Source organism: Macaca nemestrina, unplaced genomic scaffold, assembly GCF_043159975.1.
Source record: "Macaca nemestrina isolate mMacNem1 unplaced genomic scaffold, mMacNem.hap1 Scaffold_99, whole genome shotgun sequence".
NCBI lineage: Eukaryota > Metazoa > Chordata > Mammalia > Primates > Cercopithecidae > Macaca > Macaca nemestrina.
Window position 1 is genome coordinate 128,722 of NW_027257890.1, and position 17,532 is coordinate 146,253.

The window sequence follows — 17,532 nt, forward strand, 5'->3', positions numbered from 1 at the left end:
TAACTGGGAAGAAAGGTTTACACAAATTGGAAATTCTGTATGTATATAGAAATTAATAAGATGAGAAAATTATGGCAAATAATAGGGGGCTTTAATAAGTTCATGCAAAATAACAATTATGAAAAAACTATGCATGAACTTTTAGCTTTTGCATCAAAACACACATATGCTAGTTTATTTTAACTTTTTTTAATTTTTGAGACAGGGTTTCACTCCTCTCACCGAGCTTGCAGTGCAGTGGAGCAATCTTGGCTCAAAGTAACCTCTGCTTCCCAAGTTGAAGCGATTCTCCTGCCTCAGCCTTCCAAATAGTTGGGACCTTGTCTGGTTAATTTTTGTATTTTTTGTAGAGGCTAATTTTTGTATTTTCTGTCGAGGCAGGGTTTTGCCATGTTGGCCAACCTCCCAAAGTGCAGGGATTACAGGCATGAGCCACCATGCCCGGACCTGTTTTAACATATGTGAACAGGATTTAAAACATCAGTCTGAAAAGAGCCACATGAATTCTGCCGAACTTGAATTCTGCCAAACCTGAAATAAGAACAAACATCAAATTTATGGGGAAGCTACAAAAAACGGTGAAATAAATTATTCTTTATGAAAAGTCTATGGGAAAAATGACCTGAAGGATCAGTCGTATACAAACGGATACCTGATTCTAAGAAGAGGTAAGACAATGTTGAAGATGAAGCCCACAGAGGAGGGGCACCCATTCCAATTTTTGAGAGAAAAAAAAAAATTGTTTCTATGCCCTAATTGAGGAGAACTGACAATTAACGAGAGATATTATAGCCAACACCACAGACATCTCAATTGGTTCAGCTTACACAACACTGACTATAACGTGAAAGTTGAGAAACTTTACATTTGATGAGTCCCGAATACCCTTGTGCCTAGATCAGCTATGGACAAAAGCAGAGCTATTAGTGACTATTTTGAACAAGCAGAATCAAGATCCTGAAGCATTATTTTGAAAAATTATAACAGGGAGTGAAATTGACTTTATCAATAGGATCCTGAAGGCAAAGCACAATTAAAACAATGGCTACCAAGAAGTAGAAGTGCTCCAGTCAAAGCAAAAGCAAACTTCTCAAAAGCAAAAGCCATAGAGGTTTTGGGGATGCTCAAGGCATTTTGCTTGTTGACGTTCTGTAGGATCAAAGCACCATAATATTTGCTTAGTAGGAGAGTTCTTAGAGAAAATTAGCAAATACTTTTGCAGAAAAGTGCCCTGTAAAGCTTCACTAGAGAGTCCCTCTGCACCACAACAACACTTCTGTTCCTTCCTCTCGACAAACACCAGTAATTTTGAAAGAGTTTTCATGGGAAATTATTAGGCATCAACATTACAGTCCTGATTTGGTTTCTTCTGACCTTATTTTTCCTAATCTTGAAATAACTGTAAAGGGCACCCATTTTTCTTTAGTTAATAGTAGAAGACTGCATTGACATGGTTAAATTCCCATGACCCTCCGTTCTTTAGCAATGGACTGAATGGTTGGGATCATCCCTTAATGCAGTGTCTTGACCTCAGTAGAGATTATATTGAGAAATAAAGTTGATATTTATATTTTTATTTTTAATTCCATTTTCACTGACATTTTTAAATCCCTTCACAATTCGCGTTTGTCTCAAAGGTATTTAAATTTAGAAATCATATCAAGTGAGGTTGGTGCCACAATGGCCGAATAGGAACAGCTCCAGCCACCAGCTGCCAGCGTGAACAACACAGAAGATGGGTGATTTCTGCATTTTCAATTGAGGTACCGGGTTCATCTCACTGGGGCATGTTGGACAGTTGGTGCAGGACAGTGGGCACAGCCCAACGAGTGAGAGCCGAAGCAGGGCAAGGCATCACGTCACCTAAGAAGTGCAAGGGGGAAGGGAATTCCTTTTCCTAGTGAAGGGAAACTGTGACACAGAACACTGGAAAATTGGGTCACTCCCACCCAATACTGTGCTTTACCAAGGGTCTTAGCAAACAACACACCAGGAGATTATATCCCATGCCTGGCTCGGAGGGTCCCAAGCCCACAGAGCCTCTGTCATTGCTAGCACAGCAGTCTGAGATCTAACTGCAAGGCGGCAGTGAGGCTGGGGGAGGGGTGCCCACCATTGCTGAGGCTTAAGTAGGTAAACAAAGCAGTCAGGAAGCTCGAACTGGGTGGAGCCCACTGCAGCTCAAGGAGGCCTGCCTGTCTCTGTAGACTCCACCTCTGGGGACAGGGCATAGCTAAACAAAAAGCAGCAGAAACCTCTGCAGATGTAAATGTCCCTGTCTGACAGCTTCGAAGAGAGTAGTGATTCTCCCAACATGGAGGTTGGGATCTGAGAACTGACAGACTACCTGCTCAAGTGGGTTCCTGACCCCCGAGTAGCCTAACTGGAGAGCCTAACTGGGAGTAGCCTACCGGAGTGGACCTCAAGCAAACTCCAACAGACCTGAAGCTGAGGGTCCTGACTGTTAGAAGGAAAACTAACAAACAGAAAGGACATCCACACCAAAACCTCATCCATACATCAACATCATCAAAGACCAAAGGTAGATAAAACCACAAAGAGGGGGAAAAAGCAGTGCAGAAAAGCTCAAAATTCAAAAAATCAGAGCACCTCTCCCCATCCAAAGGAATGCAGCTCCTCACCAGCAACAGAACAAAGCTGGATGGAGAATGACTTTGACAAGTTGAGAGAGGAAGGCTTCAGTTGATCAAACTTCTCAGAACTAAAGGAAGAACTATGAACCCAGCACAAAGAAACTAACAACCTTGAAAAAAGATTTGACGAATGGGTAACTAGAATAACCAATGCAGAGAAGTCCATAAATGACGTGATAGAGATGAAAACCATGACACAGGAACTACATGACAAATGCACAAGCTTCAGCAACCGACTTGATCAACTGGAAGAAAGAGTATCAGAGATTGAAGATCAAATGAAGCAAGAAGAGAAATTTAAAGAAGAAAGAGTAAAAAGAAATGAACAAAGCCTCCAAGAAATATGGGATTATGTGAAAAGACCAAATCTACATCTGATTGGTGTACCTGAAAGTGATGGGGAGAATGGAACAAAGTTGGAAAATGCTCTGCAGGATATCATCCAGGAGAACTTCCCTAACCCAGCAAGGCAGGCCAACATTCAAATTTGGGAAATACAGAGGATGCCACAAAGATACTCCTCAAGAAGAGCAACTCCAAAACACATAATTGTCAGATTCACCAAAGTTGAAAAGAAGGAAAAAATGTTAAGGGCAGCCAGAGAGAAAGGTTACATTACCCACAAAGGGAAGCCCATCAAACTAACAGCAGATATCTTGGCAGAAACTCTACAAGCCAGAAGAGAGTGGGGGCTGATTGTCAACATTCTTTAAGAATTTTCAAACCAGAATTTCATATCCAGTCAACTAAGTTTCATAAGTGAAGGAGAAATAAAATCCTTTACAGACAAGCAAATGCTGAGAGATTCTGACACCACCAGGCCTGCCCTACAAGGGTTCCTGAAGGAAGTACTAAACATGGAAAGGAACAAACAGTACTAGCCATTGCAAAAAGATGCCAACATGTAAAGACCATCGATGCTAGGAAGAAACTGCATCAACTAATGAGCAAAATAACCAACTAACATCATAATGACAGGATCAAGTTCACACATAACAATATTAACTTTAAATGTAAATGGGTTAAATGCTCCAATTAAAAGACACAGACTGGCAAGTTGTATAAAGAGTCAAGACCCATCGATTTGCTGTATTCAGGAGACCCATCTCACGTGCAGAGACACACATAGGCTCAAAATAAAGGGATGGAAGAAGATCTACCAAGCAAATGGAAAACAAAAAAATGGCAGGGGTTACAATCCTAGTCTCTGATAATACAGACATTAAACCAAAAAGATCAAAAGAGACAAAGAAGGTCATTACATAATGATAAAAGGATCAATTCAACAAGAAGAGTTAACTATCCTAAATATATATGCACCCAATACACGAGCATCCAGATTCATAAAACAAGGCCTTAGAGACTTACAAAGAGAGTTAGACTCCCACACAATAATAGTGGGAGAATTCAACACCCCACTGTCAACATTGGACAGATCAACGAGACAGAAAGTTAATAAGGATATCCAGGAATTGAACTCAACTCTGCACCAAGCGGACCTAATAGACGTCTACAGAACTCTCCACCCCAAATCAACAGAACACACATTCTTCTCAGCACCACATTGTACTTATTCCAAAATTGACCACATAGTTCAAAGTAAAGCACCCTTCAGCAAGTGTAAAAGAACAGAAATTATAACAAACTGTCTCTCAGACCACAGTGCAATCAAACAAGAATTCAGGATTAAGAAACTCAATCAAAACCACTCAACTACATGGAAAATGAACAACTTGTTCTTGAACGACTACTGGGTACATAACGAAATGAAGGCAGAAATAAAGATGTTCTTTGAAACCAATGAGAACAAAGATACATCATACCAGAATCTCTGGACACATTTAAAGCAGTGTGTAGAGGGAAATTTATAGCACTAAATTCTCACAAGAGAAAGCAGGAAAGATCTAAAATTGACACCCTAACATCACAATTAAAAGAACTAGAGAAGCAAGAGCAAACACATTCAAAAGCTAGCAGAAGGCAAGAAATAACTAGGATCAGAGCAGAACTGAAGGAGAGAGAGACACAAAAAACCCTTCAAAAAATCAATGAATCCAGAAGCTAGTTTTTTGAAAACATCAACAAAATTGATAGACCGCTAGCAAGACTAATAAAGAAGAAAAGAGAGAAGAATCAAATAGATGCTATAAAAAATGATAAAGGGGATATCACCACCGACCCCACAGAAATACAAACTACCATCAGAGAATACTATAAAAACCTCTATGCAAATAAACTAGAAAACTTAGAAGAAATGGATACATTCCTGGACACATACACTCTGCCAAGACTAAACCAGGAAGAATTTGAATCCCTGAAGAGACCAATAGCAGGCTCTGAAATTGAGGTTATAATTAATAGCCTACTACCCAAAAAAGGTCCAGGACCAGAAAGATTCATAGCTGAATTCTACCAGAGGTACAAAGAGGAGCTGGTACCATTCCTTCTGAAACTATTCCAATCAATAGAAAAAGAGGGAATCCTCTCTAACTCATTTTATGAGGCCAGTATCATCCTGATACCAAAGCCTGGCAGAGACACACCAAAGCAAGAGAATTTTAGACCAATATGCCTGATGAACATTGACACAAAAATCCTCAATAAAATACTGGCTAACCGAATCCAGCAGCACATCCAAAAGCTTATCCACCATGATCAAGTGGGCTTCATCCCTGGGATGCAAGGCTGGTACAACATACTCGAATCAATAAACGTAATCCAACATATAAACAGAACCAAAGACAAAAACCACATGATTATCTCAATAGATGCTGAAAAGGCTTTTGACAAAATTAAACAACCCTTCATGCTAAAAACTCTCAATAAATTCAGTATTGATGGAACGTATCTCAAAATAATAAGAGCTATTCATGACAAACCCACAGCCAGTATCATACTGAATGGGCAGAAACTGGAAGCATTCCCCTTAAAAACTGGCCCAAGACAGGGATGCCCTCTCTCACCACTCCTATTCAACATAGTGTTGGAAGTTCTGGCCATGGCAATCAGGCAAGAGAAAGAAATAAAGAGTATTTGATTAGGAAAAGAAGAAGTCAAACTGTCCCTGTTTGCAGATAACATGCTTCTCTATTTAGAAAACCCCATCGTCTCAGCCCAAAATCTCCTCAAACTGATAAGCAACTTTAGCAAAGTCTCAGGATACAAAATTAATGTGCAAAAATCACAAGCATTCTTATACACCAATAACAGACAAACAGAGAGCCAAATCATGAATGAACTCCCATTAACAATTGCTTCAAAGAGAATAAAATACCCAGGAATCCAACTTACAACACATGTGAAGGACCTCTTCAAGGAGAACTACAAACCACTGCTCAATGAAATAAAGGAGGACACAAACAAATGGAAGAACATTCCATGCTCATGAACAGAAAGAATCAATATTGTGAAAATGGCCATACTGCCCAAGGTAATTTATAGATTCAATGCCATCCCCATTAAGCTACCAATGACTTCCTTTACAGAATTGGAAAAAAACCACTTTAAAGTTCATACGGAACCAAAAAAGAGCCCGCATTGTCAAGACAATCCTAAGTCAAAAGAACAAAGCTGGAGGCATCACACTACCTGACTTAAAACTATACAGCAAGGCTACAGTAACCAAAACAGCATGGTACTGTTATGAAAACAGAGCTATAGACCAATGGAACAGAACAGAGCCTTCAGAAATAATACCACACTTCTACAACCATCTGATCTTTGACAAACCTGACAAAAATAAGAAATGGGGAAAGTATTCCCTATTTAATAAATGCTGCTGGGAAAACTGGCTAGCCATAAATAAAAAGCTGAAACTGGATCCTTTCCTTACTCCTTACACAAAAATTAATTCAAGAGGGATTAGAGACTTAAATGTTAGACCTAAAACCATAAAAACCCTAGAAGAAAACCTAGGCAATACCATTCAGGACATAGGCATGGGCAAGGACTTCATGTCTACAACACCAAAAGCAATGGCAACAAAAGCCAAAATAGACAAATGGGATCTAATTAAACTAAAGAGCTTCTGCACAGCAAAAGAAACTACCATCAGAGTGAACAGGCAACCTACAGATAATATCCAGAACCTACAAAGAACTCAAACAAATTTACAAGAAAAAAACAAACAACCCCATCCAAAAGTGGGCAAAGGATAAGAATGGACACTTCTCAAAAGAAGACATTTATGCAGCCAACAGACACATGAAAAAATGCTCATCATCACTAGCCATCAGAGAAATGCAAATCAAAACCACAATAAGATACCACCTCACACCAGTTAGAATGGCAATCATTAAAAAGTCAGGAAACAACAGGTGCTGGAGAGGATGTGGAGAAATAGGAACACTTTTACACTGTTGGTGGGACTGTAAACTAGTTCAACCACTGTGGAAGACAGTGTGGCGATTCCTCAAGGATGCAGAACTTGAAATACCATTTGACCCAGCCATCCTATTACTGGGTATATCCCTAAAGGATTATAAATCATGCTGCTATAAAGACACATGTTCATGTATGTTTACTGCAGCACTATTCACAATAGCAAAGACTTGGAACCAACCCAAATGTCCATAATGACAGACTGGATTAAGAAAATGTGGCACATATACACCATGCAATACTATGCAGCCATAAAAAAGGATGAATTTGAGTCCTTTGTAGGGACATGGATGTAGCTGGAAACCATCATTCTCAGCAAACTATCACAAGAACAAAAAACCAAACACCGCATGTTCTCACTCATAGGTGGTAACTGAACAATGAGATCACTTGGACACAGTAAGGGGAACATCACACACTGGGGCCTGACGTAGGGTGGGGGGAGGGGGAAGGTATAGCATTAGGAGGTATACCTAATGCAAATGCCAAGTTAATGGGTGCATCACACCAACATGGCACATGTATACATAGGTAACAAACCTACACATTGTGCACATGTGCCCTAGAACACAAAGTATAATAAAAAAAATCATATCAAGTGTGAAATAAAGAAAATTATATAGAGAGAGGGAGAACTGAATCTCTAACTATGCATATTTGTGTACATACATCCATATACATACATATGTGTGTGCATGCAGTAATTTTATTCTCCTAAAGCAATGCCTCTGCCTTCCACCCCCACTGTACATGTCCTAGTCCTGTGATGTCCCTAGAACTGAGCACCTGATTTCCTTCTCTGCCTCCCACATGAACAGGGAATAGAAATGGAAACTACACTCTGTGGTTACTGTTGTGAAAATCCATGTCCCCCACAGGCTAGTTTGGCATCTTACATTCCAGTTCCCATTGTAAAAAAAAGCAAGCAACAAACAAAAACTACAAAAGAAAAAATGAAATATTTGAAAGTCTACAGCCACAGAGGTTCCGGATTCACCCACCACCCACAGTGACCTCCGCCGCCCTCCAGACCTGAGGGCAGTTGTGCCTGAACAGCCTGCCTCTTCACCATCCATGAAAAGAGGTGACCTTAAACTTCAATAGATTTTACTCTGTTCAAAAGGAAGCAGGTCAACATTCAAAGTCAGTGGTCTGGCAACTCTAAACTTTGGCCAGAAAGTATTGGAAACATTTAACGTGCAGTGGATGAAGCAGCCTGGCCCCACTGCACACAACACACTCGTGGGGACTCAAAGGAGGATACTCAAGATCCGCTGGGTGGAAGTGAGGACAGACCCAGAAACACAGGGGGTAGGGGGGTCAAACCAGGAAGGCTCAGGCCCTGACCTCCTCCTAGGCCCTGCCCCTCCAGAACTTGCAGTTTTTTCTGACCCAGAAGTGGATTTCACTGATGGAAAAGAAGTTCAGTTTTTCTGGTCCAGCCCAGTAAGCTGCTCCCGTCGCCCAGCCTTCCACACCCCTGCAGACGTCACAATGCCTACTCCCACTAACCCCACAAGGGAGCTGTGCATCGCCTAGAGACGGTCCTTGGCCTGCAACCCCACGATGGGGTCCAGGGTCTGTGTCCATTTCCGGTTAAAATTTCTCTAAGGCTGGTCGCTGTCTTGGCCTTCCCTGTTTCCTCTCTGTTTACTTCTCCCCTCCTCACCCCATATGAAGCTTTTACTCAGGAGATGGATTATCGCCCCTCTTCGAATATCAAGGACACCACCACGACACCGCACTGTCTCCTTGACCCTGGGATTCTGCAGACCTCAGTCTTCCTCTGAGGTCCCCTCACTCCCTACCTCATTTTTTCCATCCTTCTGGGGCCTGGGTCTGCTATACCTCAGGCTTCCTCTTCACAGTCACAGACGGAAGGAGCCCCCTTCATCCTTGGGCTCTGGCCACAGTTCACCTGCTGCAGGACACTCAGTGGCTTTCAGTAGTTCATCCAGACATCCAGATGGAAGTGGGATTTCCTGGAAGAAAAGCAGGACCCCAGAATTACACTGAATTCTAACACAAGAGCCCAGAGTCCCCTTCTGCATGGGACATTAAGCTGCAAACACTACATAGGCACTTAATGCTCAGCTGCCCTTTTAACATCTGGTCCAGTTGTGTCCCTCCTCCTTGGAATATCTCAGAAAATATATCTCCACATAGAGTTGTTTAAACGCATCATCCTATGTGATTCCAGACCATCGGAGGTACAATGGGCCCTCACCAGAACTTCCACTCTGCTTGGAAGACTTAGAAAATCCTAGGGCTGCTCAGAGGGTCAGATTCCCATTTCTGGGTTTCAGAAAAACTTCAGTCTTCCCCGGACAAGTGAGGAGACAGAAAATGTCTAGTCTCTGGCACATCTTTTGCAAGCAATGGCGGCTCCCAGGAATCAAAACTATCAATGAATATATTTTTGAGACTCTGGTCAAAAGAAGAGTCATTCTGCAATTTCAGGTAGGATGGAATGGTTTTGTGGCTCCTGAGGTGATTGTGAAAAGATCTGGACCCTCACAAGAACCATGGAGGACATTTCTGACATTTCCAGACCAGGAGGAGTGACTGATGGACCTCCAGTGTTACTAGGAAAACTTTTTGTTGGACAGCTTTGCTTTGGCTTTCAGGCCTTCACATAGGTTGCTTAGATCATGGAAGTGCTTCTGCATTTCTGCATAGGCTCAGGATGCCTTCTCAAGTCGTCCCTGCAATTATGAGACAGTTTCTGTCTCCAGAGGTCACTTAGAATAACACAAGAGGCTTCACCTTCAAAGGGACACCAGACAATATAGCCACAGTTCAGCCAAGATTATCTGTGTTTACATACCTGTAAAGTAACACTCCTAGTTACCTCCATTAACGTGGACATCTTTCATGAATAGAGAAACTCTAGTGATTGTTCTATAACAGCTGCCACAAAAATTAACCAATAAAAATAAATGATAAATGAAAAATATTTAATAATTATGATAGTGAACGCAATGACCTAAATAGTAAGAATTTTAATACTGGTGACAATATGAACATAAGGATACAAAAATCAATGTGGAGATTCTCCTAAATATATGAAAAGTTCACAAATTGGGTCCTCCTTGTGTAATTCGGAGTCAGGGTCAAAGAATTTCACTATGAAATGTGTTCCATGACGGCAAACATGAGAAACAGGTGAAAGGAAAGCAAGCCACAGGAGAGCATGGGCTAATAGGACCACTTGTGTGCAAACCTCTCTAGTCAAGGACTACCAGCCAGAGGTGAAGAGAGTTTGGCTTGTGTCTTGCCTACCACTGGGCACACAAAAGCTTTCAGTAGTGCAACCAGATGGCTGGTTTGGCCTGGCTCCCTGCAAAGAAGACATGTATCTCATCCCCACCAGCCCATCAGTCCTGGAACTCAGAATCCTACATGCATTAAACATGAAGCTCCAACTCCATAGCTGACTTCACCTCCTTACTGTCCTTCTGCCATCTGGTGTTTCAGGTGCTCTCCAGATCTGGACTTCGTGGCTCCCCTACCTTTATCAAGTGAAGTCAGGATGTATCATTCTCAGAGTTCTCCTGCCAGTCCAATTTGAAACTCACCAATACAGGCATACCCTGGATGGACTTCCTTGGAATATTTAGAAAACAATGAGCTTGCTCGGGGGTGGTGTGAGCTCTAGGAGTAGAGTTACAGTTTCCCATGGAAACCTGAGAGGACTTAGAATAGTCCCAGAGGCCTAAGCAGTCCAATCTGCCCTGGAAACATCAGGAATGATATACTTGGTCTTCCTGAGGCTCCAAACTTTTTCTAAATAAACTCAGAGGTTACAGAACCATTTTTCTCTCAGGAACTGAAGTGGAGTTATTTGCCTTCTGCCAGCATCTCACTTTTTTTATTATCTAAGTTAGCTTTTGAACCCAGAAGTAGATATTCCTTGTATTTGATTTACACAGGGAGCTTCCTAGAATGCCCATGCGTCTGGATACTTTCTGCATTCACTCAGGTATTCACAAAATGCTGCAGTTCTGCTGAAAATCTATGAGATGATCATTTGATCACCCGAGCAACTTTAGAATGTGTCTTCTATGGAAGCCCTGGAGCCTCCCTTCTGGTATTTCATCCATTGCTGGTACTGAGTACCCAGGGTGAAACCCTCCATCAGACATTGTCAGTAATTCCAGTATGGAGATGGCACTTACGTGATGGGGCTCAAGAATCAGATGGTAGAAGACCAGCCAGGAGGTGAAGTCTCAGTAGGCTTGGGGGCTTAATGTTCGATGCACACCAGACTTCTGAGACTCAGGAAGCGGGTGTGGATCTGTCTGCCCAGTGCTTCTCATCTACAGCCTGGACCAGCCATTTCTTGGGGCGAACTACTGAAAGTTTTTGTATGACCTGTGTCAGGCAGGACTCTGGCCAGACCCTTTTCCATAGTCCATTTGTAATGTATTTCCACGTGGCACAGGCATCTCCACTTTTGCCCAAGCCCTCGTGTGGCTCAGAATTATTCTCCCTACTGCCACTCTTCTTTGCCATCACAGAAGATATTTCAAGATGCAGCCCCAAGCCTCTCCCTGTAATCAATAACATGAGGGCTCATATGGGAACAATGCCACAGGCTTACAGGAATATGCTCTTAAATATCTGCTTTTTTATTATTCTCTTCATTAAAATGACATTTATATCACACCATTGTGATTGCTATTAATATTATTATGTGGGTACAGTTCTTTATCATGGATAGATTTGTGGTAGTTATTAGGCAATGTTGAATAATTTTGTTTATGTTCTGAAGACTGTTGAATTTGCTGAAGATGATTAAAAGACAACCTGAAAACATACATACCACAGCAACCCCAAGACTCCTACTGTACCAGCTGGTGTCCTGTAGAAGAATGGGCTTCCTGACTTATTCTTTTCTTTTTCGGGCAAGTACCTATTCATACCAGCATAGGAGATGGATGAAGTGCACCCTGGTCTTGCCATGGGCTCAGAAAGAATTCATACATATGCTTTATGTGCTAGGAACTCTATGTGTAGGCCTGTGAGCCCTAGAATGCACTTTCTTTCACCAACTAGTCCACCTAAAAGTTTTCTAAGTCAAATTCCCCCTCCATGCTTGGATAGGTCATGAATGGCTTTCTGTTACTCACCTAAGATGAAGGGATACCGCTAAATCAGGTTTGTGGCCAAGAAACTTTTACCTGGAGTGGCAGGAGAGGGACTACCTGTTCACCAGAGTCTCTGCAACATTTTCTTTTTCTTCTTCTTCTTTTTTTTTTTTTTTTTTGCGATAGAGTCTCACACTGTCGCCCAGGCTGGAGTCCAGTGGCACAATCTTGGCTCACTGCAACCTCCGACTCCCAGGTTCAAGCGATTCTCCCGCCTCAGCCTCCTGAGTAGCTGGGTTACAGGTGCATGCCACCACGCCTGCCTAATTTTTGAATTTTTAGTAGAGACAGGGTTTCAGGCTGGTCTCAAACTCCTGACCTCGAAATCTGCCCGCCTCGGCCTGCCAAAGTGCTGGTATTACAGGCATGAGCCACCGCGCCCAGCCTCTGCAACATTTTCTAAGTCAGTACAGTAGTTCTTTGAGCCACTTTTTCAGTCAAAGAACTTGTGAAAAAGTCCTCCAAGAACTTGTGACCTTCTGGAAATTGTCAAAATCTCTACAGGTGTCCAGAGTCATTCAGAGCTGTATTGCAAACCACTGACTGGGTTCCACCATTAGTAAAGCAAATGCAAAATATGCCATGCCCACCAAAAAGAACCCAGAAGCCATGGTATTTAGCTCTTTCCATCTTTCTTGCCTCCTGCAGGTGGGAGAGTACTGAGTATGATGCCCTCCTACAGCCTCTGGAGGACATGCCAGTGCCTAGAGGTACCAGTAGAGAGGGACCATGAAAGAGCAGATGACAGTCAGGTGGCTGGGAATGACATTGTCCTGGGGTTTTTTGCTTGTCATGAACTCTGCCGCTGGGCAAATGTACGGGTCTGGACATGTATCTTCTCTGGATCCCTGCCCCATCAGCCAGCTATCTTATCTCCTGAAAGCTGGTAGGAGTTGGTCAGCATGGTGTTGCAGGACCAGGGTTATATTAACATTCCCTCTTAGGCTGAAACAGCAGAAGTTAACACAGGAGTCCCCAGGTGTGCACATGCCAACCTCCAGATTGTTTTTCTTCTCGTTCTAGATGTTCATCCTTGCTTTCTGGGACTTGAAATAACCCTACACCACCAAATATTTATGCCTATTATCCACTTAGGGAAAACTTGTATGTCCCAAGTCCATAGGGTTAGTATTATTATCAGTATTATAACCACTAGTACTAGTATCATGATGATCATCATTCCTGTTAATATTCATCAATATTTTTATTGGTACCATTGTTAGTATGGATTTTTCATTATTGTAGAGCAAGGAATATAGTTTATCCATTCACAAATGGTGTTCAGTTACTAAAGATGACCACAAGGCATGCTCTGCAGACATATACACACACAGCTGTCCTGGAGACCCAGCTTTGCCACCAATTGCTCTTTTATAAGATGAGCTCCCCCAATACCCACCAGTTTTTCAGGACTCGACCTGAGCTGGTTGGGCTAGACCTGGAAAAGTTTCCTATTCTCAGCTGTACCTGGAAAAATTTTAAAGACTCTTCCAAGGCCCAGTAATAGCTTTTGGCAGCTTCCAAGACCAGAGAGGGTTTCTTGGCCATTCAGAGCCATTCAAATATTCTAAGTAAACTCAAGGAACCAGAAACCCCACTTGCAGTCATGAAATACCAGTGAATGGCTTCTGTGACTCTCTTCAAGTTTTTCAAAGATAACTGCCTGGAAAGGCTGGCCAGGAAGTCACCCAAGCCCATCCCTCTGCAGGATGTTCTGTGTCAGCCAGGGACCCAGTGAATTGCCATTGAACAGAAGGGAGGAACAGAGACAGCATGCCTGAGCTTCTGGAAACATTCTAAGTGCCCTTGTTGGCCCAGAAAAGACTGGTGCTGCCATACGAGGCACAGATATGGCAACCTAGCCACTGTAGGACCCACACAAGATTTAAAGGCTCCCAGGAAGTCCAGGAAGGGCAAACATGGCCTTTTAGAGCCATCAGATTTTATTCTAAGTCTACGTGGGAGACAGTGCACTGGCTTCATAAAAACACCAGTGGAGGTGATATCACTTGCCCCAGTATCCGGTCTTTTCCACCTCATCTCAGAGCCAGGCAGCCACCATTTCCCAAAGCTGCTGTGCAATGAAAGGGGAATATTCTAGGTGCTCTCCTGTGCCCACGAAATTCTGTGGCTGCACTAAAGGCAGGGGTTGTCCTCCGGAATGCTCTTCAGGAATCTGACAACACTAGTCAAGATTAGAGAAGTTCAATTCAACGTCATACAAAACCAATCACAAAAAAAAAAAAAAAAAAAAAGCATAGTGAGACAAAATGATGAACACACCTGCTAATAATCATGAATGACAATAACAACAATGATGATCTTAGTGATAATGCCACCAACACTGTTAATGGAAAATAACAATAAACCTGAGGTAATGGGTGTTAGGGTCCCGATTCACTGATGTGAAGGATGGCGCCAATTTCTGGCCTTCCAGAAATAAAGGAAAAGTAAACACCTGAAGGAGGAGGAGGTGAACCTGGAGCTCCCGCCGGCCTCTGGGCGCTCCTTGGTGGAAGGAGAGGGACTTGGTCCTGAGCCTGCCCAGGATCCACCCGCACCAGAACTCGGGAGTCCCAGTCCCCGGATGGGCTCAGTCCCACCCAGGCCAGACGCCCCGGAGCCCCGGAGCCCGGGTCCTCCAGCCCTCGCTGCCGCCGCTCCTCGCGGAGCCCGGGCCCCCCGCGCCACCTCAACCTCAGCGCGGCTCTGCGAGGGCAGCGCCAAGGATGCTCCGGGCCCAGCGGGGGCATCCTGCCCCAACGGGATACTGACGCCCTGAGGGCGCGGAACAGCGCGGCCTGTGCAGGGCCCGCCATCTTGGGCCTTGCAAAAAGAGCTGCCTCTTCAACGCCCCCACCCGGAACCTCCCCAGAGGCCCCAGCCCCAAAGCCAGGGCGGCGGCGCCTTCCTCACCCTGGGTAAAGAAAACTCAGGTCCTCCCTGGAGACCCGGCTCGCCGCGGCAAGCAGACCGCGCATGCGCCCTGCATGGCCGGACCGATGGGTTTCATTGCCCTTTGCCGGCCATGAGGTGGCAGCACAGGACGTTTGGCCTTTACTGCTTAGCGGTGGACCTGAGTCTGAATCAATGAAATTCAGGTATGGATTATTCAGTACCTTTCTTTTGGAAGATCAAATGGAAATTGAGTACGATATCTTGTGCTTTAATTAAAGAAGATGGGAATAAAGAAACAAATTCGAAAGTTAGTATACAAAAGTCGATTGATTCCCTCTATGTGAAGGGAAGAAGAGCTTGAATAAGAGAAGCATTCTGTGTTATGCTTTAATGCTGGAGAATTGCCACCATGCATTTGTCAAATCCCGTAGAATTTCACAGCACAAATAGTACATCTTAATGTGGCTCAGGACTACATAGAATGTCAGCCACAGTTTGAGGGTAAATTACTTATTTAATTAAATAGATTAAACAATAAATAATGTTATGAGCTCTACCTGGACACGATCCTTGCCTCTCCAACCAGTTTGCCAAGGGCTCGAATTTCTTGCTCGTTATCCTCACACTTGACATAAACCCTGGCTGCTGAGTAAAATCAATCACTTGTGGAGATTTTTAAATATAATGATGTGTCAATTTCAACCATGGATAAGGCCATTTAGCCTTAGTAAGGCCTATCGTATTAAGATTGTGCCTGTTTTGCAAGATTTCAAGTCATCATCCCACTTATTATTCAGGAAACGTTTTCTCTTGAGTTTTAGGTTCAGTACTGAGGCTCCTTGATGGACAATACATTTTCCAATTCTGAGGACAAGGCAGAGGAGGCCCCGTCTGTGAGAACTTTCATTTTGCTTCTTCAAATATAGGAAAGGCTTGCATGGTGGCTGACAGGTTCGGCTGTTTTAGCATGCCGGTGTTTTACCTTCTGGACAGAAGTAAAAGGAACACAGCTGTGTCTGTCTCTGTGTAATAACTCAGGACTTACCTGAGTAAACTCTGGGGTGTCATGAGATGAACTGCTACCTCCACTTAGAGAGGCTTCAGGGACAAAATTTCAAGAGATTTCTGAGGGATAGAAGAGCAGGGCTGCCTTATTCTCTGATCCCAGGTAACTACTCAGAGACAGAGGCAAAGGCTGGGGACACCCAAATGCATATACTAGGTGTCTTTGATCCAGCCTCCGTTTCCTTGCTAAATCTATGCAATGACACACTGAGAAATCTGGCGAGTGGGGCTGAAGATCCCTGATGTGTCAGTTCGAGGGTTGGATGGAAACAAGTGGTTTTAGTGGACATGGAAGTAAAGGGAGGTGAGCTGTGAGGAAAGAGCCGTTGAAGACTGGGGAGACTCAGAAGTTGGGGTAGAATCTCGACCCATAATCCGAGGAGTGCAGATGCAAATCAATTTGTTAGGGCTGCATAAATGAAAGAAGGACTTTACCAACACACTAAGTTTTTCCAACAACCGATTGTATTCTTTGAATATTTGTAAGTATTGATATTTTGGAAATGTTTAATGAGATTTCATATATAATTCTGCATTCAATTTATGCCCAGGTCACTTTGCTATTATACGTTTATGTGCTGCATTTTTATGAATAGACATTTTCTCAAATTTCTGAATTATTTTGCCAAACTATGTGTTAAGAGTTTTTTCTAGAGGTCCACCTTCTTGACTCACTTTTCTGATGAGAAACTTATCAGGTTTCTCCATGGTGATTTTCAATTTTAATAGCTCCTCAATGTGAGAAACTTAATGTTAACTAAGAAATGAATTACCCCTAAAGAATCTTCTCCTTTCAAGATGCTAACCGTGTTTTGTCCAGTGTGAAATCTCACATGTGCCACAAGCGTTACTCTGTGAAGAAAGGATTTCTCTTGATTTTTCAAGGCATAACTTCTCCAGTAAGAAGTGTTTGGTATTCCAAGAGAATTCATTGCCCTTGGAAAGACTTTCCCTTCTTATTTAGCTTATAAAGGATTTCCTCTCTTATTTTCCATTTTAGCAGCATTTTATCACTGTGTTTTCTTGTGAACATCAAGCCTAGTGCTTGGCTGAATGTTTATTCTCAGAAAATACAAATAAAGGGTTCATCCAAGTAAAGTTTTCTTACGTTATTTGGCAACAAATTGCACATAAAAACATTTTCACACTGAACGCAGAGCTAGAGATTCTCTACCTGAAAGTCCCACACGTTTTAAGTTATTAAAACTGTTGCTGAAGACTTTTAGTTTATTATGTTGACAGTTTCAGCTCTCTCGTGTCATTTATGATCAGATCACTAACAAGCCTTTGGTACATATATGTCGTACAATTTCTCTTCCATATGAATTTATTGATGTGGACTGAAGAATAAAGGTAACTGAAGTAACGTCCATGTTGATTATAGT

The 17,532-nt window shown here is 42.8% G+C and overlaps 1 protein-coding gene across 7 annotated transcripts in view; it reads right to left on the reverse strand.

Moving 5' to 3' along the window:
• LOC139355333 (uncharacterized) overlaps window positions 1-15,171 on the reverse strand; it is a 74,267-nt gene extending 59,096 nt beyond the window's left edge. For 6 of the 7 annotated variants that reach the window (XM_071090487.1, XM_071090486.1, XM_071090489.1 and 3 more), the window contains exons 1-2: window positions 14,643-15,165; window positions 8,843-9,016 (exon numbers count right to left, since the gene is read on the reverse strand). In XM_071090487.1, coding sequence (XP_070946588.1) covers window positions 8,985-9,016; window positions 14,643-15,003 — 393 coding nt within the window. In that variant the 5' untranslated portion in view covers window positions 15,004-15,165 and the 3' untranslated portion in view covers window positions 8,843-8,984. Of the gene's footprint in view, window positions 1-8,842; window positions 9,017-14,642 lie in introns of all 7 variants that reach the window. The other variant, XR_011619303.1, reaches the window with a different exon arrangement.
• Window positions 15,172-17,532: the final 2,361 nt, after the last annotated feature.